Consider the following 26,643-nt stretch of genomic DNA (forward strand, 5'->3'; position numbering starts at 1 on the left):
TGACCGGGCAATGCCGGGCGGCCTGCGAGTATATATAACCTAAATCGTCCCAATGCTGCCAATTGACCGTTAATTTAGTGTCAACCTCTGCCTCTCGTGCTAGTGAAGAAATTATATTTAAATAAACCCAATGCTTTAGTCTTGATTTTGTTGAACATGTAAATGAACTGATATTAATTCGTAAATTTCGTTTGCAAACTAGTTAATATATTCTTATGATTATAAGAACATGTATACTAATGGGGTATCAATTCTATGAATAATATTTTGAATTGTGACATTAAATTAATTAAAATGGATTTTCACAGTATCTATATCATTAGTTATTTAAATAAATAAATAAATAAATAAACAAAGCATGTGTTTAATTCACACGCATGAGTTTTTATTCATTTTTATGAAATACGTCTTACACGGATTTCGTTGAATAGTGGAAGATCGTTGAACAACTCATCAGACACAAATATATGTGCCTCAAAACTTGTTGGAAACTTATTTCTATTGAATGAAAAAGGATTTTGTGAAGAAATGTAGATATTTAAAGTATGCAAAAACATAAATTAAAAAAAAAACACGTATTGCTCACCTCAACCCCAAATAATAATAGTTGAATTCAATATAAACGTGGAGAAACCGTCTTACATGACCATATTGGATTTGAAAAAAAGATAGATTTCCAAGTTTTCGTATTTAGGTACATTCTAACCATAAAAATGCTAAGTAAAACCTCAGAAAAAAAAATTAAAATCTAACTATCAAGATTTACACACACTTATTAGTTATTCCATTAAAAACAAGAAATAAACTATTTAGCTCCAGTTTTTAATAATATTTAACTCCATAAACAGGCAACTAGATTCCAAGATACAATCTAAACATTTATCTATTACTAGTATCCCAGCATATTTTGAATTACGCCAATCTATTTTCGGAAATTAAGCAAGAAAAGTTTAGATAATTATTCATAGAATTTTTTTTTTCTATAAAGCCCCCCTCCCTCCCCGCCTATGCAAAAAAAAGATATATAATTGATACAATCGCTATATCAGTTTTGAGATAGTTGTTGATTTTTTTCCAGAGTCAGTTTGGGATCACCCTTTTAAACATGGAAAATTCCCTTTGTAATTTTTTAATATGTATTTTTGCTTTTATATAAAATTTTATTAGTTATTTAGGTTTTTTTTAATAATTATAATTAATACTTGCATTGTTCCTATTTACAATGCCTCCCCACGGGACAGAGTTAGACACCAGGGTCGTTTTTTAATGAGGAGAAAAGGAACAAAAAATAAAAAAAATTGTCTCCGTCGTGAAAGATTTCTCCTCCACGAACAGAGAACAAGAAATTGAAGTGTAGCATCTGAAGAACAGATACTACACTTTGATCTTGGCCCAATTGTTTATCAATATTTATTTATTCTATTTCTGTGAGAAGTTTATTTTGATAATTTATTTACTTTTTGTTGGATTTTTTTTCTGGTTAAAAGGAAGCAACTTTTCCATATTTTAATTAATTTAATAAAATTTCATAATCTTTACGAAGTTCTCTCTACCCATTTGCTTAAATTAAATATTACCCAGGTATCAACTCGTACAAATGGCAACTGTGTTTTAAAATTAATATTGATTGGTTAATTGGATAAAAAAAATGACTCCAATATACACATACATAACATTATATAGACAGATGTCGTGATTAATTTATTTATGTATGTTTTTTTTAATGTACGCACAGGATTAAGTCCTAAACTAATTCACAAATCATCATAAATTTCTTCGGCAAAAATAGTCGGCGTGAATTGAATAAAAAAGGTGGTGATAGCCCTTCGTGAAAATTCAGAAGCCATCATAGTTTGAAATTTTGACAATAGGTTTTATACATAAAAAGTATTTCTCGTCAATAAATCAAAAGTGTCTTAATTTCTTCTTAAGACGACGTAAGCATAAGCCTAAAATTTTAAATAATTTCTAGAATCAAAATCATGTCCTAGATTTAGATCAAAATTAGAATAAGGATAATAGACTAAGTTTTAGCAGCATTATGTCTTTATTTTTATCTACGTAGTGGAACATGAAAACAATGCAAATTGTTCTGTTAGGTTAATTAACTTTACTCGTATCGGGGCGAATACTCATGTAATTATCTCTTCTTCTCTTCTCATTATTCTATCTATTCTTCTATCTTTCTACTATCTTTCTACAACACTAAACAGTTGCAGGCAATATCAATAAGGACAGAAGGGCTTAACTATAGTTATTCACAGAAAACTGTTCCTCCGTATCACAGCTCTTCGGTTCGACTGGGTCTTTCTTTTTCTATTTTCCTTTCTCTTATTCTTTAATAAGAATTTGGCATTCTATAGTTTTTCTCTCAAGTCAACACTACGGCCTGAGGAAGCGGTGTCTCTAAAACAAGGCATCGCATAAACATGTCTGCACATATGTAGCCAATAATGTTTGTATAAATGAACATACTATAAACACGCTTTGTCCATTCATCGACCACTTTTTGATAAACACGGGAGTTTCAGTGAATTTTTATCTAAGAAACTAAAACTATACAACCATTATCTCTCTGTCTGTCTCTCTCTCTCTCTCTCTTTCATGTGTGCGCGCGTGTGTGTGTGTGTGTATGTGTGTGTGTTTTTCCTGTTTTCACTTATATATTAATCATGCAAACCAGAAATTATGGCTATCTACATCATTTGCTTCTCGGATATCGTATTTCTATTTTTCTCACTGCTTTTCATTAAGGCATTTTATTTGTATGTCACCACCACCACCACCCACACACACTCGCCGCCACTAAATCGTGGGTGCCCAAGACCCCCCACCCCTCTAAACCATCCCCCAAGCACCTTGCACTCTCCTCTCTCACACTCTGCCAATATTCACACCTTTTATTTCAGCTGAATAAATCTGTTAGTCGGAGTCATTGTCCTTGCAAAAACGCTGCCTACGTCAACTTCCAGGCCTGCTTCCTGGAGTTGTGGCTGGCCATTAAGACGTACACCATCCTATTTTTGTGGTTTCTCTTGCTTCGAGCAAAGGACAGTATGAGTCCAGGGTATTGGGAGCGGAGAGGACCGGACGATGTTTCAGGGGTTGGAGGTGGCCTAATGCTGGTTTTATTCAGTTGGTGACAGGGCTAATTCTATGGTATCCTTTTGTCTGCTCTGAGCAAGGCTTGCGTTGGGGCCCTTAAGGTGTGATTGAGCTACATCGCCCAATGACACCGCCCACACCTGTCACTTTTTTTTTGTGTTTTCTCAGAAACAATCAATCTTCTCAGATCTCTGTTAGCCAATGGGCAATCGTTGTACACAATTAAGACATTGTACTCTTAGACAGCAAAAACCTTCGAAATCAAAAAAAAAAAAAAAAAAGGGAGAGAAATAAATTTCTTTCTTCCACTTGTGTTCAACACCGTGTTGGCCATCTTTGTAATGACAAAAAAACAAATGTTGTTTTTATAAGGCAAAAGCCATTCTTGAGAATGAAAATTGAGCAGAACTCTTCGAAGGAAATTCTAGAGATAGGTCAGACCATTTTTCTTGAATCTCGGTTTGTCGATGTAAATTATTGTCGGAAAAAGAAGAGGTTCGTTAATTACATTGTTTTTATTTTCCTTCAGGCTATTGTTATGGACGTTAATATTTACTAACCGGCCGCGCGGCGTTGCCCGATGATAAGATACGCTTAAATATGATATTTTCATTCATGCAGATTATGTATTTATTATTATAGAGAACATTCTCTATTGATTATTATATAGAATCTGATATATAGTAGTGAGATCAAAACAATATGCATTTGTGGAGTTATTTACGGCCGCCGCTCCTGTGGGTCAATGGGTAAAACTGCCGACTGTCAACGCGATGGTTCTAAGTTCTATCCTCGGCTTGGGAGAGGTACTAGCCTAGCCGCATTGATGAGTGGTGATACACCGAAGCAAGACTGTATGTGGATCACTATATATATATATATATATATATATATATATATATATATATATATATATATATATATATATATATATATATATATATGGCTTGGGTGCCATCAGCTAGAATCAAAACCAAAAGATACAACTTTTCACTCTCATTCTTTAGCCCATACGTATATATATATATATATATATATATATATATATATATATATATATATATCTACTAGCAAAAGTACCCGCCGTTGACTGGGTTCAAAAAAACAACCTACAGAAAATGAACTCTGATTTTTGAAAGTATGATAGGTTATGAAAAGGAACGTTGTAAAGAGATAGCTTCGAATTTGGGGGCATCAAAACCAAAGCAAAATATGATGGATCTATATTAAAAAAAACCTTGTTAAACTTAGAGACATATTTTCATTCTATGGAGGTCGGACGCGAACGACCCCCCCCCCACATAATTTTATTATACCATATTTCTTCAAACTAAAACATGATTATCAAAGTATACTAAGGCAGATAGATATGAAAAGCCTTTAATAAAGTTTGTGCCTATTTCCATTCTATGGAGGCTAGGCGCGAACGCAGACCCCACAATTTTATTATACCGTCCCTATTTAAGTTAAAACATACCTACCAAAGTATTATGTACATCTATATCAAAACCACTTGTAAACGTTTTGTTTTTATTTTTTTATTTTTTATTTTCATACTTTGTGGACCAGGCGCGTATGCAGACCCCACAATTTTAATGAATCATCATTATGCCAGATAAAAAATACCCCTTCTTGTGTTTCGATATATCTTCTATCATTATATGCGAGCAGTTTTCTATAATAGTCAACTATATAGGAGCCTATTCGTGACCACACACACACACACACACACACACACACTTTATATATATATATATATATATATATATATATATACATATATATATATAATGAAATTAAAAAAAAAATTATGCAGTGTTTAACTGATATGAGAAATGGTAAACGCCAATCTAATATAAATACCAGTATTTATACATGGATATTTTAATCCCAACCAAATAAAAAAAGCTCAACATGCAATAGAGAGCAGAGCTTATTATAAGAGAAAAGAAATTAAAACTGTAAGTTGAAATTTACAATCAAATTTATTGTTACACTGAATACTCCGAAAAATAATTTATAAAGTCCTTATTCCGCGGAGTTTCAAAGAATGCTATTCTTGCTATTGTTCTCATTAGAGGACAGAGAAAAATCAGCAAATTATATTTGTAGCAATGCTAGAACTTGCTGGTCATGGCATTTCATGAAACCGCAATTTATTATAGTCATAAATTGCAGAGATCTACATGTCCTTTTAAAAACAAGTGAAAAAAATGTAGGAAATGTAAAAAAAATAATAACAGACCGGGCATAAAATTGCAGCTTGCATGAAGATTCTTGCAAAGGTAATCCAAAAGGCGAAAATAATTCTTGAGAAAGAATCAGGTCCAAATTTAAATTCAGTTGAATATAATTAGTCCGGTTGGAAAATTTTACACGAAGCTGAAATTATGGAAATTGTTTTTGCAGTAGTTCAAAGATAGGTTAATCCCCAGTTGAGTGGATGTTATCTCCCATCGTTGGCTTAATTAGCTAAGTGTTTGTCCTCTGATTAGAAGAAAAGCAAGAATAGCATTCTTCGAAACTCCGCAGAATAAGGACTTTGTAAATTGTTTTTTTTTTTGCGTATTCAGTCGAACAATAAATTTGATTGTAAATTTCAACTTAGTTTTAATTTATTTTCTCTTGCATATAGTAGAACCCCGGGATACGGTAGCCCCAGGATACGGTTTTTCAGGCTATGATTTGGAATATGATGTTTTTCTGGCCCCTGTTTACGGTATTTTCCCCGCCTTACGGTGTTATTTATAGTGTTATTTGATTATATACATGTGTATTATATACTGTACTGTATTTTTTACTAATTTTTGTGCCGTATCCCTTGGTTCTACTGTGCGTGTTTGTGTGTATATATAGAAATTGACTTTTCATCCCTTTTTTTAAAGATGGAATCGCCCGATCGTCGAAGACAAGATGCAAGCAATGGCAGATGGTCAATAGAGTTTTATAATTACATAGATATTCATAATAGCGGAAGATCCGATATTACTTGAGATGGATAAATATCGCTACTATGTACTTGTTCACTATGCTTATAAAACCATATTTTCTTTGTTTTTATTTACCCCCTCCTCCCCTTTTTACCCGCAATACAATCGGAAGAAGCTGAAATGTTGGAAATATGTATCCTCTACATATGGTTTAACTTACATTAAAATTAGATACACCTATTTGAAGGGTTTTTTTTGTTTTTTTTTTACTGGGAGGGAGATCACCGCTTATCAAAGTTCAAAGTGAGAGTTAAAGATTATCAGGTGGCCGGTGAAACAACACCGTGGTGATAGGTAATGGTGGAAATTGGACGGAAATTGATAAAGTAAAACGGGTTATTAAGAACTTGTTTACGTTGGACTTGAATACGACCATGTAAGCTGATAAACAGGCCTGCAGTGTTGCGCTCCACAGGCGGACAGTTCTAGGGAATAAGGGGTTCTGCCCCAGTGGATAATGTAGAGCTGGGGGCACGTAGATATTCGGAACATATAGGTTAACGTAGATTCGAAACCACTTCCATTGTCTTCTACCAGAGAATTTTATACATTATATAAATTTCATGAAAATATGTTCTGTTTTAAGTTTTAAGGGAATGATACCTTCATAAGCGCACCCCCCCCCCCATTAAGCGCACGCTTAGAGATTTGGGAAAACTTTCCCAGAGATTCACACAGTAAATTTTACATGAGAATAAACTTTTAGACTTTATGTAGATTCTTTATAATTTATACAAGGGACACACAAACATACTCACAAACACTAAATTTTATATAAAAAAGATAACTACTAGAAGAATATCCATCCCAAGACAGGTAAAAGTTTCGCCAATCTTTCATAAAAACACCCGTCTAGCTGAAACCACTGTCAAAGCTTCTTTCTTAGAACTGCACGCCTGTAGAACTCTCTTCCGTTTGCCTGTTTCTCACCTGGCTACAACTTGGATGTCTTCAAGTCCAATATAAACAAATTTCTAATAAACCACCCCTTTAAGTAATCCACTTTAGCAAATCTCCATTACTACCGATTACTAAGATATTATCACATTGATTACTGTACATGCAATAACCTTTATCCTCGAGTGGCCTCCGGGCCTGGATAAGTGGTGACTCCCATGTAAAAAAAAAAAAGTTTTCCCCGGACAAAACAGATTTCACTATTTGTATTCTCACTTACGAAGATTTAAAGGTACATTGCTACTAAACCTCATGTCTAGAATCCATATTCCAATTTTGATCAAAATTCATTGCATAATTTACTTCTAGAAAATATCTAAAGTTTGAGACTGAAGTCTAAGATGTTTTACAAAGAAAGTCTAATTCAAGGAATCTTGCTTAATTCGTGTCCAATAATATGGATCAAATTTAATGTAGATCTGAAATATTTGAATATTTTTTTTATTACATTTTCACCCCAAACAAGGCACATTGTCACTTTGGTGTTGGAGGCTACTATCAGGGGAGACAGCTACTGGGGCACTATGTAGGGATTTTGGGCAGCAAGATGTTGGTTCACGTTGCACTTGAACTTCTGCATGTCAGTACAGTTGGGGAAGCAGTGACCTGGAATGGAATTCCAAAGTCTAGCGGTTCTGGGGAAGAAACTACCGGAGTAGAAATATCTTTTACATCTAGGGATCTCTACAGTGTGGGGGTGGGATTTTGCAGCTTGTCGGGTCTGTCGAGGGTGTTCACGTCGTGGGGGCACAAGTGTTTAATGTTTAAAATTCGAGTTTGCGCCTTAACAACTTGTAAAAATATTACAAATAAATTGACCTTAGGAAATCCCTATCAGTTGAGGTCTAATACTTATTGTTAAAATTTTACAAAACTTGATTTTTGATGTGAAAGACATTCGCTGTTATTGCATAAATCTGTATAAATTGAACTGACTATAACTCACATTGCCATCCTCTACGTCTAGCAGCTTTTTTTCCCCAAAAAATCCATAATGATCTGTTCACTTATTTAGGGGTGAATCGTGTATATTCAAACTTAGCTAGATATACACCTACATAATTTAATATTACACACTCGCGTCTAGATTTTTGTAAAGGCAAAGTGCGAATTAAGGCCGTACAATATTATTGGTATGAATAAAACTAATTTTTTTTTAAATAAAAACTATACATCGACGCACTATATATATATATATATATATATATATATATATATATATATATATATATATATATATTCAAATCATTACAATAAAAAAACCTGTCGATCTCTTCAGATAATTTTAGTTGAAAAAATAATAATTTGAGTAAAACATAAAAGACATTGAAAGAATAAAAACATATTAAGCTCTACTCACGTAATTGAGTACTTTTTTCTCCTGTTCTTTACCAAACATACCTCCTAATATAATATAATATATATTTGTGTGTGTGTGTGTATTTATAGAGCTTTCATTGATTTAAAATGATTCAAATTTTAGTATGCTATTATGGATGATAACGACTACCAGTTGTCAAAATTTCAGCATTTCACATTTGTTATTTCTAACAAATATTAGGTTTTAAAATTGTGTCCCTTAGTTTTGGACGCTATTCTGTGTGTGTTTGTGTGTGTGTGTATATATATATATATATATATATATATATATATATATATACACACACACACACACACACACACTCCTAGTTTTGGTATGGAATTGAAAGGCCAGTGCTACTTATTAACTATCTACTTAATACGTGCCCGCTCTAAAATACTCGTCTCCCTTGACACATGATTTTGCCCAACCAATCAGAATTCTTGGTGTCTAACAGAAAGAAAACAAAATCTTCAAATGCTTGTTCATGTGCTATAACAATGTCAATCCTAATTGTATTTGCATGTTTCATTTCCGGTTTCTGTCCGAGGCAAAAGATAAGCAAAGAGCAACTGCCGGGACAATCTTCAAACGGTCCTCGACATTTTTATTGATCGGTGCAAATAGTAAAAAAATCATCATCATCCTAATCTTCATCTTTTTCGTTTTTATTATTATCATTATCATCTTCTTGTTCCCTGTTTTTTTTAACGTCAATTTTACATACTGACATTTGTTGGATGACTTTTAAAAATTGACTTCCAAACCAACCCATCTCCGCCCAGGTTATTTATGCCTCTTTCTTTTAAATTGATACTCGTAACTAAAGTTGTCACTGACTCTGCCGTGAACTGAACCTCCTACCTCAACTATTGTACATTTGCTGTCCCAAGGATTTTCATTCATTCATTCTTTCAAATATGAAATGTATATAATTTATAGAAATGAACGTCAATAAAACTATACAAAATTTTCCGCTTTTCATCTCCGTAGGAAATCGCCAGACATGCATGCAATTCGTGTAACTTAATCCTTTTATATATGCACGTGGTGTTTAGATTCGCTTTTATTCCCACTCCCGGAGTTTGTTTTCATCAACCAATGGCCGGTCTTCACTTAGACAAGGTTTGACTATTTTCTGTTCTATTGTTCTGGTTTGTATACGTGACGTGCACACCCTTTTTTATGTGTTAAATAAATAGTTTACCCAATCTTAACAAGTGCGTGTTTGGAGTAATTTTATGTTTATTTATTTTTTTTTTTTGTTGGAAATAATTTTTTTTCTCATGTATCGTCATATATATATATATATATATATATATATATATATATATATATATATATATATATATATATATATATATATTACACATTCATCTTTATTATGGAATGAAAAAAAACAATCAATGCCTATATTTAAATTATACGTGTATATTATTGGCAAGTATTATTCATCATTTAGTTGGGAACTAAAGCAATTCATTTGCCACCGCCGCCGCTCGCATTCAAACTGGCCAAGCATACAAGCAATGAACGATAAACTGTCGCCATTTTGTTTTTTAATTGGTCGTCGAGGCGATTGTTCGGGCGGGAACTCATGAATATTTTTGCATCTAGTTTTTATGTTCTCTCGGCGGACGAGAACAGCCATTCACAACTCTGACTCGTTCTTATTACTCACTTTTAAAGCTGATGTGTTTTCTGCCCTCCAAAATTAATTTCGCCTCTTCCGATAGGCAGACCATAATTATTTATTAAGTATACATCTTTAGGGCCCATTATTTATGCTGTTCTCGGTGTCAGATGACAATTGTTTGTGGTAAATTTGTGGTAAATTGAAACGAATATATGTACACATGTGCCCTTCTTTATGTAACTTTGCCGAAATATATGTATATATAATGTGTGTGTGTGTGGAAATATATCTTATTACCTTATAATATATACCAATCCTTATTTGAGAAGCTCAATGTATTTACAGAGCAATATAGTGAATGAATGACAAGTACACATTCCAAAGTTCATGATGTTGACCATCTTATAATTTATTCCTGACATTTACAATTCTTGATAGTATCTGTTTCGTAGCACAAATCAATCACTTAATTATTATATCAACTAGTGAATCTGTTTTGCCCTTAACTCATCAGAAATCAGAAGAATTAGCAACAATCAATCCGTCAAAAGGAAATAAAGTACGATGACTAAAATCCGAAAATTGGAAGAGAAACTGTAAATAGCATATATGTTTCCATTACGTCATTTTGAATTTTATATATATATATATTACTGCGGTCGTTTAGAATATGTGTTTCGCCTATCTGGTCATTCAGAAAATCTGGGTTGTTCTTTTATTCTAGAAAGCGTCATCAGCTAAGTTGACCGGTGAGTCTTTTTGAAATATAAAGAAAGTTTATTCTCAAATCCAGGTCGAACAGGTAGATGGAACTTGGATACCCTTAACAGGCAGAGTAATGTAAAGTATTTAAATAACATAATATTAGCTTTTGTTAGACTTATGATCGAGAACTTTTTTAAAAAAATAACTTGTGATACATGTTTACACCTCATCTCTAGGAGATTCGACACAAAGTCAGCTAATGTCTTGAAAAACTAACGCACTCGGATAAATGCACTCTTGTTTACAAAAAATTGTGGAGCCGCCCTGTCGGTATTCCCGGTAGTGACGCCTGAGTCGATTACCAATAAAAAAAAAATCCTGTCTTTTTCTCTCTTCCTTTCCCTTTATATCCTGCTCTAAGTCTGTCAACTTGTTCCAAAAATCCCAAAACCTCATCATGGAATATCTCCAGAAAAATACACGAATAAACCTAGAACCCCATCCTACAATGTAGACATATATTACTATGTCTCCTTCTCCAACATCAGGGGTCTACGTTCCAACCTTCCAGAGGTTGAAATCCAATTGCAGGGGACTAAACCGGACATATTGTTCCTAAGCAAAACTTGCATTGAGCCGACCATTTCCCTAGATGAGTTCCTAATTAAAGGGTGCTCTAACTTAACATCTAAATCTGACCCACAAGATCACCATGGCCATGGAATATGTGCCTACATTAAAGATGGCTTTCCATGTGGTAGTGATATCTCTAGAGAAGACCTTAATTTACCCTAGATGTGCTTCCAGGTTGCACTAGCTTACACCACCACATTTATATTTGCCCTATTTTGCCTATATAAGCGGAGTTACAATCTGTAAGAGTATATCTGAGAAAATTGACCACATCCTGTCTGCTCATCCTTCGGCTAACATTCACATCTGTGGTGACTTCAATGTCCACAATGTGGAATGGTTGTCCCACTCAAACAAGACAGATGATGAGCGGAGGTTCTGTCATGATTTCTCCATTGCTTATGACCTCACCCAGATTGTTCACGAACCCACTCGTGTGCCCGCTACTACCGGTCAGTATGCAATCCTTCTAGACCTTTTTCTCACAACTTGCCCTGAGCTATGTTCATATTCCGTTCTATCTCTTCTGGGATCTTCCAACCACTCAGTTGTATCAGTTAAGATAAAAATTAAATGTAATAAATCTTCAGACGTACCATACCACCGTAAAGTATATCGATACTCTATGGCTGACTGGGATAGCTTTCGTACATTTATATCTGATCTACTTCTGCATTCCATGTTTAAAAAGGATGTGTCCTCTATAGCCTCAGATCTGACTGAATGGTTAATTGTAGGCATAGACCGATTCATACCATCCAAAAAATCCCAACAAAAACCTAACAGCCAGCCATGGTTTTACCCAGAATGTCCTGCTGCCATCGCGCACAGAAATCACTCTTTCCATAGCTACCAACATAATAGATGTACTGAGACTAAAGCTGATTTCATGATTGCCAGCAACCACTGTAAAAGAGTAATAAAAAATGCAAGATAGTTATATGCTCAGTCCGTTAAATCCAAAGTAGCTGAGCAGCGGCTTGGTTCCCACCAGATATAGCAAACAGGATCCTGAACAGAAGCGTGCGTTCTATCCCAACCATCATCAATTGACTTGAGGTCATCTCGTCAGCATCAGATAGGGCCAAACTATTTGCCAAGAACTTTGCAGCTAATTCTACCCTATGCGATAAAGTCTATCAACTCCCCGTATTTCCTCCTATGACAGACAACGCAGTATGCAACATACAATATCTGTGCTTGATGGCGCCAAGATAATCAAAAACCTTGATTCCAGTAAAGCAACTGGCCCTGACGGCATTCCAATTATAGTGTTGAAAAAGCTTCAACCAGAACTTGGCCCCATACTTACAAAACTGTTTAAGCGTTGTCTTAAAGAGAATTGCTTCCCAACACCCTGAAAATCCTCATCAGTATGCCCTGTATTTAAGAATTCAGATTAAAAGTCATCTCCCTCTCAGTACAGACCAATAATCTCCTGTGCGTTATGAGTAAGTTACTGGAATCCATATTAAATAAAGAAGTAGTCAACCAACTAAGCAGAAATAATCTTCTTAGTGACATGCAATATGGTTTCCGTTCTGCTAGATCTACAGCAGATGTGCTAACCGTTATATCTCATAGGATTAGTGAATCTCTTGACAAAGGCTTGATTCCTAGGGCAATTGATCTTGACCTATCAAAGGCCTTTGATAAGGTATAGCATAAAGGCCTACTTCGCAAGATTTCCAGCTACGGTATAACTGGAAATGTTTTCTGAATCATTTCTCTCAGATAGTAAATGACAAAGTTCTCTCTGATTCTCTCTTCTCTAATCTTGAGTGCGTGGTACAATGGGGAAAGAGTTGGCTGGTTAGTTTTAATGCATCTAAGACCAAGCTCCTATCTTTACATCATCAACGCTCTGATCCTCATCTAGCATCAATTGAAATGAATGGCTCTCGTCTTAGGGAGGCTCCATGTTTTGACAAGCTTCTGGGATGGACCTTTACTTCTCATCTAAATGGAACACGTACATCAAATCTGTTGCCAAGGTCGCTGGAAAAATGGTGAAATCCTTCTACCGCTCCAGTAGATATCTCATTACTGATGTAATTCTCTATCTATATAAAAGCCAAGTGCGTCCAAGGATGGAGTACTGCTGCCACATCTGGGCAGGAGCTGCTAAAAGCAGCTTATCCTGCCTTGACAGAGTACAACATAGACTTCATAGCTTAGTGGGGGATGCCCTTTTCTCTTCCCTGTAACCTCTCCCCCACAGAAGGGACGTTCCGAGTCTGTCTTTGTTTTATCGTTATTTCCATGGCAAGTGCTCATCTGAGCTCCAATCTCTGGTCCCCCCTCGCCAATCTCTCACGAAAAACACCCATCAAAAATTTGCACGAAAAACCGCTGTCAAAAATTTTCCCCACTCTTTATCTGTGCCTAAATAAAAACGTAGATTCCATGAACTAAGCTCCTTTCTTGGAAGTGCACGCCTGTGGAACTCTCTTCAATTTGCCTGTTTCCCACCTGACTACAACTTGGATGTGTTCAAGTCCAACATAAACAAATTCCTGATAAACCGCTCCCTTAAGTAATCCAATTTATCAAATCTCCATTACTAACGATTACCACGATATTATCACATTGATTACTGTACACGCAATAACCTATATCCTCGAGTGGCCTCCGGGCCTTGATAAATGGTGACACCCATGTAAAAAAAAAAATTAATCTCTTCTCTGAAGTAAGGTAAATGTCTGGGAAACTAATATATATATATATATATATATATATATATATATATATATTATAATAAATCCATATTCCTGTTTGTTTGTTTGTTTGTTTGTTCACAATGACGTCATAGCATATATATTATGTATGATATAATAGTAGATGACGTCATGTATGGGGAGCAAAAATGAAAATACATTTTCTGGGCAACACCAGGCAGCCTGCTAGTATATATGTCATCCACGTACAGTGCTGTTTCGCTGTATCACAGCTCATCAGTGCGACTAGACAGGCAACTACCTCAAGCTAGGATCGAAACCCGAGCGCAACCATTATATATATATATATATATATATGTGGTTGCATGGTTTGATTTCCTAGATGTAGACCCACTGAAACCCCATGTATTTATTAAAGAGTGCCTAAGGAGGACAGAGCAAGTATATAATATGTTTATTATACAAACATAATTAGTTACATATATTCATACATGTTTAAGTGGAATCTCAATTCAGAGAGATCAGCTTATCAGACCGAAAAAGAGGCAACATTATTGCTCTTTTGTTAGGTCTGATGAGTTGAAGATTGATTAATTTGCATATTCCTTTGGAAAACAGGCGTGTATTAATTACTTATTTATTTTTTATGGTAGATGATTTGTTTTATTTCATTATTATGCTAAATTTTTTATGCATATTTTTTACATTCTGCATAATTGCCTAAAATTTAAGATGAAAATGTTCTAGCACAGGAAAATATTTATATATACATACTTATATATAAAGTAACCTTTTCAGTATGTGTGTAAAAGGTTCTATCAAACTTTTCTTTGAATATTTGGTATATAGACTCGAAGTTTGATGTCTAGGGTATTTGAATCACTAGCAGTTTGGTTTTTAACCGGCAAAAGTTGCTGTTAAGGGACCTAAATTGAAAATATAACAATTAAGCAAGGTAAGTCGAGTAAAACATTACTCTTGCTATTACTTTTGTACAAGGGCAAAAATAAACATTCATAGCTCAAAGTCGGTTAATTTTTAACTTTTAGTTTCCATCTGTCGGTAGCTCAGACGGTAATGACGCTTGAGCGCTTAACGTTTTGGTTTCGATTATCACGGAGGGTACGCAAGTCATATTTTATTTATAACTTTTGATATCATTACTAGATATTTGATAACAATTAATAGAGAATTGACTATAATCATAGATAAGAAATCTCCAATATAATTATGTGTATTTATGACAGGGAAACGCCGAGCGATTCGGTGTATATATATATATATATATATATATACACACATACATACATACTAGCAGATATATCTGGCGTTTCCCGGTATTAAGCTATTAACAAAATTGAAGTAAGAAAAGGGAAAGAAACTAACACCTGTGCACGCGAGTATTATGTTTTTTCTAAACAGTTCACTTCCTGTAAGTAAAAGGAAAAATACGCGAGCTGAGATCGAAACCAAAACCTAAAGACAGTGAGTCAAGTACGATAACGATTAGGTTAGCTTACCACGCTCTTTAAAAACGATTCGTGCATGCGTAGTCGTGAAATAATTAAAAAAACAAATAAAAATCCGATGACCTCCCCCAAGTACCAATTTTCCAAATTTCACTCCTTAGCACATCTTTTTTTCTGGATGAAAACGAATTCAAGTTTTACACACGTTTGAATACCCTATATACCAAATTTAAAGTTTGTAGATAAAAAAATCGTTTAGTATATGGGTTGAGTGTTGCTCACACACACATATATATATATAATCTCAGTTTTTACTTGAACAGTGCTCAATATGTGAGTAGAGTTTAGTAGTAACATGAAAATATATTCATAAGGAAATGCTGCTGTCAAACCTGACATAGTTTTATGGAATATGTCAGAAAGTGTGGAAACCTTGGTTGAAGTGAGTGTCCCTAATGATGGACGTCTGAACAGAGCTGGAAGGGAGAAACAGACCAAATATCAAGGTCTCATGTATGATATGAAAAAGAAACTGGAATCTTAGGCAGATATCAATCATACCAGTTATTATAGGTGCCGCAGGGCTTATGGAGAAGAACTTGAAGTCCTACCTATCTAATATTCTTGGTGAACCAAGTGCAAAAGCGATCCAGACAATTGCACTTAAGGGAACAGCGAGGATACTAAAAAGGGCTCTCGGTTGATTTAAGTAAAAAGGGCAATGTTATCAACTGGTTTGGCTGCCCCAAACTCGGCGTTACAGTCTTCAGGGGAAGAAAATTAATAATAAAAAAAAATGCAAATAAGCTACACATAATCGTTTTATTCCCGAAGGATTTTTTTTTTTTTTTCGGGAATTTAATACGGCCATTTCTGTGTAGCTTATTTGCCATAAATATACTTTCACACTATAAATACGCGTGTGTAATATATATATATATATATATATATATATATATATATATATAACACAAGTGCAATAGAATATTTTCTGAATGTCTATGAAAAAAGTTTCACACTTATACAACTAATTGAATTGATACATATACATTACAATATATATATAATTTTTTTTATGCACTTTGGGATTTTCATGACTATTGTGATTTATTCCTAATTGAAAAAAGGACTTTGCAGCCACAGAGTCGTCATTATGGAGTCCATCTTGATCCCATCCTCTTTTTTCCTTACTAAGAGGCATCATATCACGGAATGTCCACATGCAACAATCATAAACATCTTCCGGCTTAATTGATGCCGACACAGGTTTCTGATATTCCGTGTTTTTCGACACCTCCACGGATCACAGACATTCTTGATATCCACGCATATTCTTCTTCGCAAAAACATAAATAAATAAAATAAATAATAATAATAATAATAATAATAATAATAATAATAATAATAAAGAAAAAAATGACAAAGAAAAAGAAAACATCAAATCGAATACGGATTTATTTAGTTCGTTTGTTTTTTATCTTTATTTTTAATCCCAGTGTACAACGTGGAATCGGACGGGCTTTTTATTTTATTTTAAATGTTCTCCGACTTGTTTCTTCGACGACTGCGTCTGGTTTTAGTTCTTGTGGATTTGTAATCTATAATCAGCCATAAATTGATGCTGGTTAATTTACAACTTAAGATTTACGTCGCATTTTTTTTTTCTTTCCTCGTCTCGTTGCAGTTGTCATCGTAAATCCGAAAGATTTAATTAGATTCTTGGATTTTTATCTTCGTTTTCGTTCTTTTAAGCTGAAGAACGAGGTCGAATTTTCATGTTGTTTTTAATGTACTTTCTAAATCTTGATTTCTACAAAAGTTAGATGTGTATTTCGATCTAGAGGATTCTATCTTAAACTAATGAACAGATCATTATGAATACTATAACGTGACTGCTAATCGTAAGTGATGATAATGGGTGCTATATTTGATTTAGTTTTATATGAAGGGATCAGGTGTTTTTTTTTGTTTTTTTTCATAGAAGTCACCACTTATCAAGGCATGGAGGTCACTCGAGGATAAGGGTTAATGAGTGTTCAGTAATAAATGGGGTAATATCGCACTAATCGTTAGGAATGGAAATTTGGTAAATTGGATTACTTATTTAAATTCAGTTCTTTTTAATGAGTTTATTTATTAAAGGCGAGAAATTGTAGCAACCCCTAAGCTGTTTGATTGTGTTTGAATTTGCGAGTGTTGATTCAAGACGTCTTCATCACAACCCTATACACTTTTTGAAATGGTAATGGCTCCCTCGTTTTGAAATAGAACAATGACCCCCTTTTAATAGTAATTAGAATCGAGAATTACAGCAGTAGATATTAGACATGAATTAATAAATTCAGCTTCCATTCGAGTGTTGAATAGTATTCCGGGCAACGCCGGAATTATTGCTGTTTGTGCACGCACGCATATGGAGCTGGATGCATGCACGCAAATATTGTGGAAATCTTCAAACCAAGAAATGTCATCAAAAGTCATAACAATTGAAAGAAGAGCGAATAAGCTTTGAAATCAACATTCCTCAACTGACAAGTTTTGAAAACAGTCATATTGAAATTTTGCCTTGGACGAATTTAATAAGGGCAGTGAAATGCGCCATGGAAAAACGAAATTCCCATCTAAAGTTTTTTGTACATAAAAACAAACGCCAGCCAAGGAAGAAGTCAGTCAGTGGTAAGAAGGTTGGAGGTGACATCGGCCGAGAGAATAATGAGAAAAGCAGGCCGAATAATCCAAGTAATACTAAATAGATAAACTTAAAGTGGACCCCTCATAGATGATGAGTTGGTACTCGTTACACGATCCGCAACTGCAACCACCTCACCTCATTACTCTCCGAAATTGACGAATTGCCAGATCAGCTGGTCTTGGGAAATGAGAGACTAACACACGTGGAATGGTGAAAATGCTTCGAAGGAAGGTAAATGTCTTTGCGCTGGCGAGCAAACCTGAAGCGGAACTCTTTTGCAGCAACTTGCATCCGTTGGCAGCTCGTAAAGCGTAATTTACTAAAAAAAAAAAAAAAAAAATTAAAAAAATAGTGGACACGCATGGAAAAACTTTCACGGAATAGGCTATGATAATTTAAAGAGATGTTTTTTTTCTTCTCTTTTTCTTATTTTTAAAACTACATTTTTTTTTTTTTTTTTTTTTTACTTATACCATAAAATATTAGCTAAAAATAACAAAGTTGTTCTTTACCGACTGCATATAAATCTTTCTCACCCAACTCTTCCTCTGCATATATATATATATATATATATATATATATATATATATATATATATATAGGTAATCTGAGAAAGATGTTTCCAGTGGCACCTGCAATTTATGACTATTGGATTAGCAATAAAGTTGTTATTTGATAATCAAAATTAGTCGGAAGAATTTCCCAAAGAGATAGCATCATAGTTAGAGTTTTGGAAATAATGACCTCGTTGACTGTAAAAATGTCTTTTTCTTCGGGCTTTCTAAAAATATCTTTCTCTTCGGGCTAGGATCAAAGTGCAGTACAAATTCTTTCTTCAGTCAAAGCAAGAGAAATTTTTCTGAAGCCATCGTTATTTTTGATCCGCCCACAACCCTCTTTTTGGAGTAGCTGGATATCCTTCCATATTAAAAATGATATTTTGTCTAACTTTGTGTTGTGATGGCCACCTTACGGATAACAATGACTTCTTCCGCTTACAATAAAGACCGGCGTTCTGCACAAGTCATGCATACTTCGCAGTTGTACTAGTGTAAAATCACAATTTTTATTTGTTGTGTTTGCCTTTCTGTTCAATATATTTTGTTCCCATTAAATATATCGAGTTGTATTTCTTCCAGATCTTTACCGGTTAAACACACTGACGACGAGGACGAAATCCCTAAACTCTAGGAGTAAACGATACTTAGACTCCTACATAATTAAGTTTTTGGAGAGGGTGATGTGGTGTCCAACTTACGGATAACAATGAATTCTTCCGTTTACTATAAAAACCGGGAGAATATGACTCTCAGCTTTATTTATAGTCGGACTGAGCTATAACCATACTCATTATTTGTTATATTTGTTTTGTTTTCAAAATATTTTGCTCCCACTAGATACATGTCTTTCTTCCAGATCCTTACCATTCCGCAGTACTATACCCTTGTGGGGAGGCAAGTAAATATAGACTGTTAATATTATGTATAATATATATTTATTATTATTATTATTATTATATAAAAGGAACTTTGTCTCTGTGTGAGTTCGTTCCCTATAGACTAGAAAACGGTTGTGCCAATTTTTATGAAATTTCACCCGAAGGTACATCATGCGCCTGGTAGTGATTTTGGATAGGTTTTGTATCGAAGTCTTCGATATGTACCGATAATGGAGAAACTTCACGAAAGAAGGAACAAGCGATTTTGACCAAAGTTAACACCTTACACAGCCTAACATCACAAGTGCATCTGAGAAATTTTATTACCGCACAAGCTAAAAGGCCCGACATATAAAATCAATAGTATATTCTTTATTATGACAGGGGCGCCGTTCGAAATGAATATTTCTTTTTAGAACACAATTGAACCATGATACTTGACTTTCGTATTTTAAACTTTAATTCGAGCCATTTTATATATATATATATATATATATATATATATATATATATATATATATAAGGGAGGTTTGTATAGAGATGATGCACTATTTTTCATTAACTCTGGAAGTAGGAATTTAGAAAGGATTAGTCAAAGGATATATAATTTCTTTAAAGATATTGACTTAAGGATAGCTTTAGACAAAAATCATAAAGTAGTAAATTTCCTAGATGTCACCCTGAATCTAATTAACAACACGTATGTACCTTATTATAAACCTAATTAAACTTTATACTATATTGATTTTTAATCAAACCACCCAATATCAATGAAAAAAGCAATTAAACTTTGTATATCAAAAAGAATTTCCAAATTATCCCAAAATGAGGATATTCTTAATAACAAGAAAAAATATTACTACGAAGCACTAGTCAGATCTGGATATAAAGGCGAAATAAAATATATTAACAATGTAAATAAAGCAACAGAGAAAGGGAAGATATCAAAACCTAAACCGTCACATGTTATTTTATATAATATGACAATGGGTAAATCCAATAATAAAAATAGTATGAAAGATATTAATGGTAATAAAAATAATGGTATAGAGAATATCAGTAAGTCTCAAATTAGCAGCAGTAATACCATTAAAAAGAGAAATAGACGTAGGAATTGTGTTTGGTTCAATCCTCCTTACAGTGCACACATAAAAAATAATTTACCAAAATAATTTTTTCAAATTATCGATAAAAACTTCCCTACTGGAAATAGTCTAAGTAAAATTATAAACCGGAATAATGTTAAATTATCTTTTTCGACGTCGACAAATTAAGTTAAAACTAATATAAGTTCTAACAATGAAAAAATAAACAAAGAGACAAATGTAGGAGGATTATTAAATAATCAAAACATTGAAGTGAATTCACTTTGCAATTGTAGGAATATTTACGAATGTCCATTAGAAGGTGAATGTCTCATTTCTAATGTTGTATATAAATGTGATGTAACAGATAATAACAAAATTAGAACATATATTGGGGCCACAGATTGTAGCTTTAAAGAATGATTCAATAATCATATGGCATCCTTCAAAATACCACATGTCAACAATAAGAATAAAACATCATTAGCAAATTGGATTAGGGAATTAAGGAAAAACAAAGTTGAATACAAATTGAAATGGTCGATATTGGGTAGTGCCAGTAAATACTCACCAAACAAGTCGAGCCGATGTAACCTTTGTAATCTCGAATCGTATCATATAATAATATCTAAAGAAAACCTTCTTAACAAACGACAAGAAGTAATTAAAACTGTTTAAATAAATCAAAATATGCATAATCGCGATTAAAACCTGATTAGTAAAATTAAATTGAAATTGAATTCACGTACTAAGCAGGTAAAGTTAATTTTGATTTATTGAGACTAAAATGTAAATGAATAAAGTTGAGAATAAAAATGAAAATAATAAATTTAAAGTAATAAAGATTTGGTAAACAATTACATCTAAATTAAATATAACAATGATTTTAATGATAATAATAAAAAGGGAAGGATATGAATGTTATACTATTCAGTATGATTTCAAAATATCATGTTAGGATATAATATAAATAGTATTAAATTCTATAATAGTAATTTATAAGTGGTTTAATTAGATGTAATAAGTAACCAATGGGCTTAAATAAAACATGATTAAGAAAATAGATTAGGAAAAAAAAGGAAGGAAATTATATATATATATATATATAAAGCTATATATATATATATATATATATAAAGCTATATATATATATATAAAGCTATATATATATATATAAAGCTATATATATATATATAAAGCTATATATATATATATAAAGCTATATATATATATATAAAGCTATATATATATATATAAAACTATATATATATATAAAACTATATATATATATATATATAAAGCTATATATATATATATATATATATAAAGCTATATATATATATATATATATATAAAGCTATATATATATATATATATATATAAAACTATATATATATATATAAAGCTATATATATATATATATATATAAAGCTATATATATATATATATATATATATAAAGCTATATATATATATATATATATATATAAAGCTATATATATATATATATATATATAAAGCTATATATATATATATATAAAGCTATATATATATATATATAAAGCTATATATATATATAAAGCTATATATATATAAAGCTATATATATATATAAAGCTATATATATATAAAGCTATATATATATATATAAAGCTATATATATATATATAAAGCTATATATATATATATATATAAAGCTATATATATATATATAAAGCTATATATATATATATAAAGCTATATATATATATATATATATATAAAGCTATATATATATATATATATATAAAGCTATATATATATATATATATAAAGCTATATATATATATATATATAAAGCTATATATATATATATATAAAGCTATATATATATATATAAAGCTATATATATATATATAAAGCTATATATATATATATATATATAAAGCTATATATATATATATATAAAGCTATATATATATATATATATATATATATAAAGCTATATATATATATATATATAAACAACCGTAATAGCATAATTTTAAGCATTTTCCATATGTATATAAATATTTTATATAAATATAATTAGCTAATGAAAATAAATAAAATTTATAACATTGTTATATAGGCCTATTGAATTTAGATAATGATAGTGTGTATATATATATATATATATATATATATATATATATATATATAGATCTAAATTAATATTTACTGTGAACAATGAAAGTATGTTAATATATTACACATAATATATTATTTTAATGTGGAGTGATAAAAAAGAGCGTACATCTATATCATATAATTAGGAGTGGAGGAAGAATTAAATATTAAATTAGTATAGGGAATAGAAATGGATCATATTATTTAGTTTGATAGTAATGTTTATAGATGGTAAAGTTGAGTTTCTTAAGTAAGGTAATTTATGGATTAGAAAAAATAAATTGTGATAATCATAATATTAAAAATGTATTTATAGTAATAAGACTCCAAATATTGATCTAAAAATAAAATGTATATGATGCAACAAGTGATTATTAATTGATTTATAAGTGGTTTCAAATGTATAAGCCAGATGGTTTTATTGTTAGAATGAATGTAAAAATCAATGTTATAGTTGTAATAACTATTGTAAATCTATTAAAATAAACACACACACACACATATATATACTAATTATATTAACGTCTATAAATTCCTTTCGGAATTAGTAATTAAATTTAATAATAAATAAATAAAAATAGAGAAAAATTTAAATAAATAGAAAGTAAATAAAAAATAAGAGTTAATTAAGGTACATAGGAGAGGGGGTTTAAAGTATAAGGAAAACCTGGGTTAGATATGGTTTATAATTTTTAGTTCTAAACAATATTTATGAATCTTAACTTGAATTAAAATTAGAATTAGTTTTAACTTTAATATACATTTATTTAATTATAATTAAAGTAACATGTTATCAGAGTAAGAAACTCTGAAACATACTTATTAGAAAATTAGGATATATACAATGATAAACAATAATTATACGTAAATAAGGAACAAGTTCGAAAAATGTTTATTAAAACTAGATTGTCGTATGTAGAATTGAGTAAAGTTTGTGAAATGTAAAAATTAAAAATATTACTTTCAATATAAATAATAATGATGGTGCTGATACTGATAATAATATGAATAAACATATAAATGAATAAAAAATTAAAGTAAATGGAAGTAACTAATTAATTTACAATTCAATATTAGCAGATATGAAGTATAACTTACTAAATTATGATTATCGATTGAAATAATTTGTAATGCTAACATGTTGTATTGAAAAAATTAGTGAATTAATTTATAATATAAGTCGATTTAATTTTAAAAAAGATAATAAGTGAAAGACAAAACTATATTAAAATTACTTATTAGTTGAATAGGGATGTCTATGCGTTGTGAAAATAAAAATTAATAAATATAAGTAAAGTTAATATTTCGTTAGATTTATTCCATTTTATTAAGTAAATTCAATTAGTTATAATTACGATATAAAGTTTTCAGATTATTTTAAAATTTAACAAAGCATAAGTATAGTTTTTGAATTGTATGATTTTAAAATTATAATTGTAAAGATTAATAAGTTTGTTCACAAGAGCTAATAGATTTTAATTATGTATGGTTTTCAATTCGGATCAATTGATTAGTTATGATAACCGACCGAAATGATCAATCGTTTTTTTTTCTTTAGCTTAGTTTAGTTTCGTGTATACAAACATGTATAATAGTTTATAATTTGTTGATATTATTTTCATAAATATGCATACCCAACTTAAAATTAATAAATTTACTAATTATTAAATAGAACATTTTGGTAGAAGATTCATAAATTTATTAAAATTGTTAGTACAAATAGTTGGGTTTAATGACTTTCTTTGATAAAAATTCAATATGGCCTAATGGAAAAATAAATAGGTATTTGCAGCTTCTCTTCCAATTTTCGGATTTTTACCATATCAAATCACATTTAAATGCCTTTTGACGGATTGATTGTTGCTATTGCTTCTGATGAATTAAGTGCATAATAGATTCACTGATTGCTATAATAATTAAGTGATTGATTTTGCGCTACGAAACAGATACTGTCAAGAATTGTATAAGTCAACTGAATTAAAGGAATAAATTATAAGATGGTCAACATTATGAATTTTGGAAAATAACTTTTTGTCATTTAGTCTCTATATTGCTCTGTAATTACATTGGGCTTCTTAAATAAGGATTGATATATAATAAGAAAATATATTTCTACAGAAATATGTTTCGTTTTTATTTTTTTATTTTTCATTATTTCTATTTCAATCTATTTCTCATTTACAGAACTGGCTACAATGCTTGGCGCGACCCAATGAAACCAACACAAATTCTTGCCAAACTATGCAAAGATGGAAAAGTCGACGGACCACATTACCAGCCAGGAAAGGTTCGTGTCGCAAACAGAATCTTCACCGCTCCGATTGAAGTCGAAGACGAAAATGGTAAGTCTCCTTCTTGTAACATCTTTCACTAGTTCTTTACGATAACAAGAACTATGTTTTTCTATAGACACGAAAACAAACAAACAGCAACATAATCGCCTGCAATTTATTATATATGATAACTCTATGAGTAAAATTGTAACTAAAAATAGATGTTTTCATGTATAATGAAATAATGGTGGTCTTTTCCGGAGTCATCCTGTAACAACTTTTTCCAGATATTATTAGACATTTAAGAAAGCCAAAGAACGGTGTGTATTTTTTATATTTTAAAATAAATTATTTATTTACGTTAAAGGAATCAATCGTATAAGGTCCTTTTCAAATCATTTTTCCGTCGGAGATATGCAAGTTTCTCAAGGATAAAAGTTCGTCGAGGTGTTGATCGCCGATTGTCTGACACTCAAACCATCAGCTCGATAAATTTCTATGCTTATGTGTGTATGCTTGCTCATTCGTAAATAAATAATTTATTTGAAAATTTTTTTTTTTTTTTTAATATCAAATATCGTTTTCGGCTTTCGCAAATTTCTAATAATATCTCAAATTCCAAACGATATCTCAAAATATTATTTTGCAGCATTATCTCTAGCTTTAGCCAATGTTCACATAGACGACCCGTGGTCGACGATAAAGTAAGTTGTTGCACATTTACGACTGAAACTTGATGCATAAGTCTGAGTGAAGTTTATTTATGCCAAATGTAGTTGTATTTGCAGAAAGAATTGTGAAATTAGCGATTACCGTGAGTGACATTTAAAAAATATTTTCGAAGGGGTCACTCTATATGCTTTCGTTTTATTCCCACTTTCCTCCTTTGTCCCCCTAAAACGTGAACGCTATTACAACAATATTTTAATGTCATTTTAACTCTTACCATGACGAATATGTACGGACAAAGGCAAGAATTAATCTGGTCCTACTGTTAGATATTGATCGTATAATGCTGGGTAACCTAGTCGATTGTTGTTGTTGTTATTATTATTCTTCCTCTTATTATTATTATTATTATTATTATTATTATTATTATAAGAAAGATAAAACAATTAGAGTTTGAAAAATGTGTATTTGCAACTTGGAATGTTTACTTAGGAATTTAACTCGGAAATAAAATAAACAAAGTTGATTTAAGAATTTTAAAGTAGATTTGGAATTTACTTCGAAGTAAACAAATTTAGGCTTACGAAATAGATCACCCGTTTTGTGCCCTTGAATACGTGGTTGGGATTTGCTGATGTAATAGTTAGTTAGCAGATATCAAACTTAGGAGTTAGCAAGAAACGCCTTAGCGAGCAGACACGCGGGTTCCTCTGTTGGAGCAGACGTTTGGGTGTCTCTGTCTGGAGAACCAGGAAAATGTAGAAAGAGACTTAGTGTGCCAAACTCCGACAAGGGAATCGATAAGAT

General features: G+C 31.7%; 1 protein-coding gene across 21 annotated transcripts in view; it reads left to right on the forward strand.

Moving 5' to 3' along the window:
* LOC145279820 (otoferlin-like) overlaps window positions 1-26,643 on the forward strand; it is a 1,618,966-nt gene that overhangs the window by 1,011,457 nt on the left and 580,866 nt on the right. For all 21 annotated transcript variants that reach the window (XM_080131202.1, XM_080131198.1, XM_080131211.1 and 18 more), the window contains one exon: window positions 25,079-25,236. In XM_080131202.1, coding sequence (XP_079987328.1) covers window positions 25,079-25,236 — 158 coding nt within the window. The remainder of the gene's footprint in view (window positions 1-25,078; window positions 25,237-26,643) is intronic.

Source organism: Euprymna scolopes, chromosome 7 (genome assembly GCF_053919585.1).
Source record: "Euprymna scolopes isolate OS-2025 chromosome 7, ASM5391958v1, whole genome shotgun sequence".
Classification (NCBI taxonomy): Eukaryota; Metazoa; Mollusca; class Cephalopoda; order Sepiida; family Sepiolidae; genus Euprymna; species Euprymna scolopes.